General features: G+C 39.9%; 1 protein-coding gene across 2 annotated transcripts in view; it reads right to left on the bottom strand.

Moving 5' to 3' along the window:
* The window catches only part of SHQ1 (SHQ1, H/ACA ribonucleoprotein assembly factor), a 99,110-nt gene that overhangs the window by 39,036 nt on the left and 49,137 nt on the right, over positions 1-10,937 (bottom strand). For both annotated transcript variants that reach the window (XM_003982422.6, XM_045051867.1), the window contains exon 10: positions 2,970-3,090. In XM_003982422.6, the coding sequence (XP_003982471.3) occupies positions 2,970-3,090 (121 nt within the window). The remainder of the gene's footprint in view (positions 1-2,969; positions 3,091-10,937) is intronic.

Genomic DNA, 10,937 nt, shown 5'->3' on the forward strand with positions numbered 1-10,937 from the left:
GCAGGGGGTGTTCCTTTTCAGAAAAATAATTTGCAGACTTTAACCCAGAATAAGAATATAGGACCTTCAGTTTTGAAAATCTGCAAATATGCTCTACAAGACACAGGCATCACAAGGAAAAAGAACTACACAGTATAAAGCAAAATGCAGGATAACTGTTATCCTAACTTCATTAATTGAATATAAGAATGACTTCGCAACTCAATTCCAGCAAGTTTTTGCCAAAGTGAATGTCAGACTATAAAAATGAAATGCTGTTCTTTGTGTTCATTAGAATTTAGCACTTGTCTGATATTGTAAATAAAATTTCAGTCTTTATAATCAAAATCATCGAATAGAAATTAAAGAAAATACAGAACTATTTTAAAACATAAAAATAGGGTGCAAGATCTCACTGATAAACCCTATGGGAAAGAAATAAACCAGAAGATGAATGGTGAGGAAGAAATTAGTTATGGAAATCATGAACATTCACTATAGTATAAATGATTTAGAGCCAAGACAGTTCAGGGTAAAGATGACCATGGAACCTCAATTATGTTACGCTTGAAAAATTAAGGATTAAATCAGAAAACTGAATAAAAATCAGGTAAATAAACAAATGTATTATTTCAAGAGAAAGAAAAAAATAGCCAGATTCAACTAGAGTTAAAATGTAACACACAAAGTGAAACCAATACAGCCTGTTTAGGGAAAGGAAAGTTATGGTCAAATTGGTCAAGTCCAAAAAATTTTTCTAGGGTGCCTGGGTGGCTCAGTTGGTTCAACATCAGACTTCGGCTCAGGTCACAATCTCAAGATCTGTGAGTTCGAGCACTGCATTGGGCTCTGTGCTGACCACCCAGAGCCTGGAGTCTGCTTCGGATTCTGTGTCTCCCTCTGTCTTTGCCCCTCCCCCATTCACACTCTATCTCTCAAATAATAAATAAATAATAATAAAAAAATTCTTTTCCAAAGTAATCTGAAGAGGGGCACCTGGGTGGCTCAGTCAATTAGCATCAGACTCTCGATTTTGGCTCAGTTCATGATCTCAAGGTTCAGGGGTTCAAGCCCCACGTCGGGCTCCATGCTGTCAGTTCAGGGCCTGCTTGAGATTCTCTGTCTGCTTGGCTGTCTCTCCCCACCTCTCTCAAAATAAATAAACATTAAAAAAAAAAAAAGTAATTTGAAGACTCCTGCTGGTATCCCTCTCCTGTCTCATTTCCCAATCCATTATCTCTTTGAAAAAATTAGTATTATCATAACAATTATTAGGAAGATAAGAATTTCATTTCATTTCCTGCAACTTAAAACCAAGGGAAAAAGGATTTTTTAAGCACAAGGAGGTGTGGTAATCCCCACATGCACACAGGGGCACACGCCCTTCTACTTTAATGGAACACAATCTTTTCTCTAGTTAATGAGGAATGCCATAGAGAAAGGAGGCACTCCTAGAAATGGGATCCTCACAACAAACCTCAGTGCTCACTGCATGTTTATAAAATCCTCACCCTGAAGGGAACAAGAAAAATCTAAACCCACACAAATAGACTATTTCAATTTAATTTTATTATGAAAACAACAGGAAATGGCAGCAGGGTACCTGACAAGCTCAATTAGCAGGAGGATCAAACGGGAGTGATGACACGCCATGATGACCTCAGGGGTCAAAGATGCAATTCTCCATCTGGAGCCACTGAGATTTCCACCACAGACCCCACCACCACCTGCTGTATGGTATTAGGCGTTATGCTGAGCAGACCGTCAGCTTTTCCCGACCACAGGTATGGCCACAAGGTTTTCTCCTCTCACTCGGCATTAGGGCTGCTTCCCCGTGAACAGAGGCCAAAAGTGAATTCTATATAATGGCTCACTCAAAACAGGCATTAAAGGCATGCTAAAGCACTCATTTACCAATCACAGCAACAGTACAACTATCGTGGCTGTTTTTCTTCTAAGTCACGAGTGATACTGTGCCACCATTCCCCATAACCCGTAAGAAGCGTTCTCATCAACAGCTCTGTTTGTATGCTCTCAGTTAATTGTCTCCTGCTACTGAAATGGTTAATTTGCATACGTCTGTTGAACCTCTTCACAAGAGAAAAGTTCAGTTTTTAAGTTTATTTTTATTTAAGACAGAGACAGGAAGCAAGTAGGGGAGGGGCAGTGAGAGACAGGAAACAGAGGATCCAAAGTGGGCTCTGCACTGACAGCAGTGAGCCAGATGCAGGGCTCAAACTCATGAACCGTGAGATCATGACCTGAGCCGAAGTCAAGAGTTGGATGCCTAACCAAATGAGCCACCCAGGCACCCTAAAGGCTCACCTCCTTTTAAACTTAATAAACTTACTAAACTCCCTCTCTGAGGGAGGAAATGGTAAATGCTTTTTTAAAATCTTACATACCACGTGCAAGGAGCCTATTTGTGAGAGTTCAGACCCGTAGATACCTGTGTTACCAAGAATCATCACATGAAGCATTGAAGGTTGTACTTTTTATACTCTGTGTAACAGATTCTGTAAGCCAGCGGTTCGCCAATGAGTGCACAACTCTCACCAGGATGACGGCTGATTAGGCTGGTGTCTTAATGGAGTTTGCACAAGGTGCCCCCACATGCATACACACACACTCACAGCCCACTGTGAGTACACCAAAGACACAAGTCTGGACACCCACGTATGAAATCTTGAGATTTCATATTGGACAGTCAATAGTATAGCCACAACCAATCAGAACTGTCTGTTCTCACATCTACTTTCTAGGCTATAACCATGTTTTCCAGTAAAATTTTTACCATCTGTACCTTTCCCAAAGCCAATTCGCCAAGCTCCCCATGTTGATCTAGTCACTTTTTAAAGCATTTGGTATCTAGATGGGGTATTCTTTTTCATTACAACTTGTCTCCCAGGCTATTTCATTTTCTTCCTCCTGGGTCAGGAGGTATTCCAGAAATGGGGGCATATAAAATTCGTAAGTAACTCAAAACTTACTTGGCTTTCTGAATCCACACACAGTAGTCTGAGATGTAGAGATCATTCAGAATGTAAGCTGGGTCATTTTCCTGAAAAATTTTGTGAACATCCAGTAGACATTTTAAAACTGCGCTTTTACCTAAAGGAAATTTTTTAAAAATCAAGTCATTCATAAGAAAAAAACATTTGATTATCTTAAACTGAGAAAATCAGATACTGCAAGGTAACATACATATATCAGTTAAGAAACTTAACCATGTTTCTAGAATATTTTTAACACTCCTTTATTGCATAAAATCTTATCAGTACTATAAAGCCCAAAGCTCTTTATTTCCTTCATTAAGAATTATGGGTAGGAGCACCTGGGGGGGGGGGGGGGGCTCAGCTCAGTTGGTCGAGCATCCAACTTGGGCTCAGGTCATGATCTTACGGTTTGTGAGTTCAAGCTCCACATGGGGCTCTGTGCGGACAGTGTAGATCCTGCTTGGGATTCTCTCTCTCCCTCTCTCCTGAAAAGTAGGTGCTCTTCCAGGGTGCATGCTACAAACTGAGAAAGGGGGATTAAGAGCCCCACGTCGGGCTCTGTGCTGACAGCTCAGAGCCTGGAGCCTGCTTAGGATTCTGTGTCTCCCTCTCTCTGCCCATCCTCCTCTCAATCTGTCTCTCCCCCCGCCCTCTCTCTCTCTGTCTTTTTCTCTCAAAAATAAACAAACATTAAAAAAAAGAATTCTGAGTAATTCTTATGCTCTATTTCTATAGCAGATTAACTGTGGTTACCATAAAAACACTATGAAATACAACTAGGTACAAGGAAAGTTCTCCAAACTAAATGAATATTTAAATGCACCATAGTTTTAATTATAAAATGTTCTTCCAATTCAAGCTTTCAAAACACCATGAAAAATTATATTCTGGTTTTTAAGCCTCTTTATTTCTTATGTCAACATTTTTTGTCAAGGAGTTATCTGGTATTAGCTTAAAATTTTTTCACCTTAAAGAACTGAGGAAAATTGAGGCTGAAAACTAAAATATCACAGCACTCATTCAAAAATAAGCTGACAAAATCTCTTGGAAAAAAGCCATCAAGTACTAAAGTCTTGTTCAATCTAATTACTTCCTCCTGGTTAGTGAATGAACCTAATTTTAACGCCACCAAAAGCTTACCAAAGGAACCTTTGACAACTCAACAAGTCCCTAGGTGTCCCAACTTCATGAGATTCCCTGAAATGTATAAACTATGAGGCAAATTACTAAATGTATAGTAGCCCCACCTCCTTTGATCAGTAAAATACAGCATTTTCAGTTTAACAGTTCCATTCGTATCTTTACAGTCCTGAAACATAAAAACACTGTCTATTGATTCCTGAAGATCTTGGATATGCTTAAATCGACATTTCCCAGTTTGACTTTTAGACAGGATAAAAGAATCATGAGCTAGATAATGACATCTCAAGGTGCCAAAATTGCTGCCACTAAAATTTTAACACAATTAACACTAGAAAATACACTTCAAAAGAGCAGGAACTTCTGTTTTATTTAGGGATTAGTCCCCAATACCTAGAACAGAACCTTGGAGCAGCAGACTGTCAATTTCAGTATCTTAAGAATGAATGAATGAATGAATGAATGAATGAATGAATGAATGACACAGTTCTTGCCTGCCTTACACCCTTGCAATTCCTCTCATCCACAGCACCACACACCAGCCCTGAGGATTCTTCCTGGATATGCCCTTGTAGCTGCCCTTTCCCCACAACTCCCTGGGCAATTATCCTCACCTGTACTCTCAACACCTCATGCCTGGATTATAATATCTTCCTCCTCCTCCCTTGCATTCCAGACTGTCCTTCTAGACCTCTGACACACTTTTTTATGCACTGCTTTCCTCAAGTCCCCTCTCTGTACATGCTTTCAAAGTCCTGTGCTCAACTGGCTCCCACACCTGCTATGCCTTTTCTAATCCACTCCAATGAATAACATCTCAGCCTGCCTTCACGGCCTGGCATTAAGACTTCACCCTTCAGGGAGCCTCGGCTCACTTCCTAGTTTTCAGAGCTCTTTACTGAACCCTGCAAAGGAATGTGGAAAAGAAAGAGATGATTCTCCCCACAGTCCCCCTGCTCATTTCACAGAAGCAGAACCTGAGGCTCAAGGTTGATAAGGTATTTACAGGATCCAAATTCTGAACTCATCAGCTTGCAGCAAGCCACCGTGCTACACTACCCATACGTTCGTGGCCCACTCCGTCTACAGCACACTTTTATTACTCAGGAGTTCAATAGTACGTTCAAAGCAGGAGCCGTCACTTATTCAAAAATTTTAACTATGTGGCTTCCTCACGTGCAGATGGGAAGAATGCCAATAAAAACCCCAATGCTCAACTGGGTAAGAGAAACAAATACTTTGAAGGCCTAAAACTATATTTGGCTAAGTCACGGCCAGAACTGTGATATATCAGAGTGGCCCAGATTAACTATATCAAATGACTCATGTGAATCCCCCCACGGCCAGGCCTATTTTCATTACATGCCTATGTAATGCTGTATGCACAGTTTGATGACAGGAGGCACGAAATACAATCAAAACTCAGAGAAGTGATGAAACCAAGTTAGCCACATTAACCCAAGAAGAAAAAAAATCAAGAGAGAACTAACTAAAGTGTAAGAATGTGTTTTAATGTTTATGTGTGTGTGTGTGTGTGTGAGAGAGAGAGAGAGAGAGAGAGAACACGAGGGGGGGAAGGGCAGAGAGAATCTTAAGCTGGCTCCACTCTAAGTACAGAGCTCCATGCAGGGCTTGATCCCACGAACCAGGAGATCGTGACCTAAGCTGAAATCAAGAGTCAGAGGCTAAAATGACTGAGGCACCCAAGCGCCCCTAAAGTCTAAGGATTTCTCGAACAGTTTTAATTGCCACAGAGAAGAAAATGTCAGGGTAAGCATATGCCAATTTCTTTCTTTCTCTCTCTTTTATGGGGGGCAGGGGTCCAGGGAGAAGGAGTTTACTTTTATAACTACCAACTGAAAGTTTTAAAAAGTTAACCATGTATCTTTACCAAAAATAGACACACACACCCCGAAATCAGAAACGAAAAAGTATTTACTTTAAACTTACAAAAGCCCTTCTACAGTGTGACACCCCAGAATACTGTCAAGCCGATTAACAGAAAGTGCAGGATTTGGGTGGGGGGAGGTGGAGACAGCGCCTGGGTGGCTCAGTAGGTTAAGAGACCAACTCTTGATTTTGGCTCAAGTCATGATCTCGTGGTTTGTGAGCTGGAGCCCCGCATCAGGCTCTGTGCTGACAGTGCAGAGCCTTCTTGAGATTCTCTCTCTACCCCCCCACCCCCCGCTGTTTCTTCCCACCTTGTGTTCTCTCTCTCTGAAAATAAGTAAACTTAAAAAAAAAAAAGCAGGATTTGGAGCAAGACCTCACAGTAAATAATTCAGCGAGTGAAGAAAAATGGGAAAAATGGGAGATGCACTGGCTTGAAGGATGGTGTGAAATGGAGCAGAATGGAGATGTAAAATGGGGTAGATTCAGGGAACAACAAGAAAAGATCATTAGACTGGAGCAGATGGGAAATGGGGAGAGTAGGCAGGTGAGCTGGGAAGAAGAGTGTAACCAGGGATGGGGAGACAGGTGTCCTAAGGATGAGGTGCGCAGGCCTAAACACAGCTGTGCAAGGATAAGAGGCCTGACTCCAAGGATTTTTACTAAGAAGGGTATGGAAGTAAGGTCATGTGTTTAATGAAAATCCATAGCAACCACTCCCCTGATGAAATTCTATAGCTTCCGTTAGCAGACATGCTTAAAGTAAGGTTGCCCCCCTGCTAAGGGCCATGGGCAAATTCACATCTTCATTATTACAGAAGAATAATAATACAAGAAATGTCAAAAATAATCTTTTTTTTTTAAAGAGAAGTTACATTTTACTTGCATGTTTTAATCCCTACTTTCTTTAAAAAAAACAAAGGCAAATACACATAGAGAAAAGCCCTTAAACATATATACACCTGAATAATATTACAGTTTGTCTCTACATTCACTGAACATATCTAAGTGCCTGTGTGTGCCCACCACTGTTTGACATGTGGGATTACAGTGTTTGCTGCTGCTTTAAACTTTCGCCTGTTTTCAAGCTTCTCCACAATAAACATTTATTTAACAAAAAGTTAGACACAACAAAATTTGGCCACACAGCCAACCCTTGAAATAGTGGCAAGAATGCTAAAAAGTTTTAATTCATATTTAAATTTTCTTTAAGTTGTAGTTTTGAACCACAGAGAGGCAACATTTAGATCAGGTAATTTTAGAAAATCACATGCAAGGCAGTTTTGAAAAGAAAAGTTGTGCGTTCCCCAAAAGCTGGGTTGTCGCTGCAGGTCTCATTCAAAGTATTTTCACGGTAAGCTGTGTGACAAAAAAAGGTAAAAGAGAACTGGGCTACTGGCAGTTGACAATCTAGAACAATAAGTACATTTAAATTATCCTCTCCCCAACAATGTGTATTGTTACCCCAAGGTCATACTTGATCTCTTTTGTTCCCACTAAACCACCACAGACTACAGCCACACAGCCAAGAGATTCAGGAAGCTTGCAGGTTTTTCTGTCTCTGTTGTATTGACTGCTCTTTCTCTCAGGTTGTCAACCACTTATCTAATAGCGATCAGCAAAGAAAAAAACTGGCCTTGCTCCAAGCTCTGACAGGACCAGTGGCCAGAAGCCTTCGGGGACTCAAAGTACCTGGCTCCTGAGGGGCTTCACCCAGTTGTGGGCTCATCACAGAGCATACAGGTATAAAAAAACTTCTCAGGCCTCAGTCTGAGAACATTTTTTCTGCTGAACGGGACTGGAGAAAATTGACCATTTTCAGCTAGTTCACTGCCTGGTCCAAAGCAGGAAAAAAAAAGAAGGTGCTTTGCACAGTAACCACAGTAACTACTGTCACTACAGCAATGCCCCAACAGGCCTCTCCAAGATGTGGTATCTCCAGAGAGTTAGGGATTCTCCAGATAGATGTGGTCTTTCCTTAAGCCAACAGTAACCATGGAAGAAAGGCTTCTGGGACCAAGATCTCTTGTTCATTTGTGAAGGCAGTTTAAAATCAGTATCCTGGTATTATAAATGACAAGGGCCATGAACGTTTTACCCCAGGAAAAATGCACAATAGCAACAAAGAGAAACATAAAACAGGGATGCCAGTCAACAAGCAGGTGGGCAGTGAACAGTATTTAACACATTCTCTGGCTACTCACTCTCCAGCTTTCCTTTAAACAGTCGGTAAACTAAGAGCAGTGTTTTCCTGTTCCGACATACGTGGCATTTCAGGTTTATAGATCTTAAAAGAGAAACAAGACTAAGCTATTCTAAACTAGAAGACACTGGCTACTTGAAATCTCCCTATTAATAGATCAGGTTTGGCAATAATGTCTAACTGACAGACCAGCTCATGGTTGTAAGCACTTAAAAGACAGGGCTCCCATCACTAAGAGATTATCAGAATAGTGGATTTTTTTTTTTTTTCTGGCTAAAAGTCAGCAAAAGAAAAAACTATCAATTGCTAACTCTATATAGTAAGACCTAAATTTCTTTTCAACTACTGATACATTATAGCTACATATATATATGGCTGTTGTTTTCTGAGTATCTAGTTCTACCCTTTAGAGTTTTGAGCTACACAAGACAAGAGGCCAATCAGAGTAAAGGAAAAAGAGGTGGTTACTGGGAATACTTGAAGGGAAACACTGCTTGGTATTTATTTATAAAATCATCTCAAAATAAAAACCAACATTGCTATCATCTTAAAATGCACAACTTAGTAGATATCAGTTAGATTGCTGGGATTCTGATGAGACCACATTATCAGGAGGGATAACTTATGAATTACTTCTAACATTAATTTTCATAGATTATTAACCATAAAAAGGGATGATAGGGTAATTGTGTCAAATTAATCAAAATTAAGAGAATCAAAGTGTGGTAATTTGCTTCAATACCAGGCCCTGTTAGGAAGTAGCTTAAAGTCAAGTCCCCAACAATTAACACAAACATACATTAAATTCAGCTTTAAGAAAGCTTTTCAATTCATTTTATCGGGGTTTTTTTTTTTTATTCTCAAATTCCGCATATAGCTATTTAGGCTCTTGCATTTGGGAGCTGTAATAAGAAACACGTATGAAGCAATAAGAGTTACTATTTTGAGCACAATTTATAATCCTGTGCCAGTTTTTTAAACATTGTTAGTTCTTAGAATTACATGTATTGTTATTATAGCCACAAACAAAATTAACACAAAGCAAACAAACACTTTGTAGATACTTCTTTTGCCTGGGGAAAACAACCCCAAGTGCGACCCCAATTCACTGTCAAGTCTCAAATCAGGCAGTACCTCTTCTAGGAACAGGATTCCAACACTCCCTCAGGTTGGTGCCAGATGGCTGGCACATCTAATATGGGAGTTAGTAGCTACCTACCTGCTCTACACCGAGTACTTTCCACACATTACATCATTTAACCCTTCCAATTAGGTACTTCCTTCCTCACTTCATAAGGAAAAGTGAGGCTCAAAGACATGGAGCTGGCCAAGATGACAGTTAGGAAGCAACTGTAGGATTTGAAAGTAAGTCAGGAGTTGAAAATAAGTACTTCTGCCTCCCAGCCACCATATGCAATAAATACCGTGTCAGTATTTATCACCTGGTGTGGTGAACTCCTGGACAGCAAAAGAAACATGGCACCTCCTCACCTTTCTTCCCTGGGCTAGCACAGTGTCTGACAAACTGTAGGAGTCTGTTCAATAAGGCTAGTTGTTAATGTGGTCTGGAGTACATAAAGCCCAAGTTTAGAAACATCTGGCCAAACTGCTCAGTTAGTGTCTAGTTGTCAAACCTGTATGTGATCTATGGATTTATGTTATTAAGTCACAACACATGTGAGATATACAGTTTATCTGTGCCTTCCCTTATTATGTCTATTCCCTGACAAGAAAGAACGCAGCTGTGCCAACTTCCTCGTATCACTGTACCATCAAAAGTTCAAGTAATAGACTTAACCCAAGGCTGCCTTTTGCCTTTTCTGCTCTAACAATTCCTACAAGGTTTGCTGGTTTGAAAGGACAGCCTTGACATTAACTCCATTTTCCTTCAAGTCACCTGTCAAAGTAGTGGTTGCTTCAGTCTAGAAATACATAGCAGGATGTCATCAAAATTGCATAATGGAGGCATGACTAATTTCTAATTTCTTCTGAAATTAAGAACTGGGCATCCAAATTTAAGATAGAACATTAAAAAAAAAAACCTTTCTACACAGGTAGAAAAGGTTAAAAAGCTGAAGATTCATGGAAAAAAGCTCTGGAAACAGTTGCTTTCAAATCTAAACCTTTAAAAAAAATAAGAAGAATCTAAAATTTTGTAATTCTGCGGGCAAAACGTCAACTGTTGCACCTTATGAGTACAGCATGTATCTCAATGCCTGGTAGTTCGATTTCAAATAAATTCTTGTTGTTGACTATTCACACTATGAGACTTTATTTTTCCAATAGATACTACCTAATAGTCACAGTTCTGACTCATTCTATGGATTTAATTTAGTTTAGAACTGGGAAAGCTAAAACTGTGCATAAAGTCAAAAAGAACATATAGGACGAAAGACAAGTGGATTCCGCAAATGGCTCATAGGAAGAAAAAACAAACCCAGCCTGAAAAGCCTTCTGAGTCCTTTCTGGGGATATGACCTAGGGAGGAGTACCTCAAGAGAGGAATTCCCAAACCTCAGGAAGACAGCAATGTGCTACAGTGGCAGCATGCTTACTGCTAAATGAGGTGCACGCTGGTAGAATTGAGTTACACTTCTTTACATTTTAATCAAGTATAACAAATATAATTTAGTAAAAATGGTTAGCTATCTGTATCTACATGTAAGTTTAATGTACATTAAAAGGTTACACAGAGTTTTGATAATGAAATTTAGATCTTAGAATTCTGG

Source organism: Felis catus, chromosome A2 (assembly GCF_018350175.1).
Source record: "Felis catus isolate Fca126 chromosome A2, F.catus_Fca126_mat1.0, whole genome shotgun sequence".
NCBI lineage: Eukaryota > Metazoa > Chordata > Mammalia > Carnivora > Felidae > Felis > Felis catus.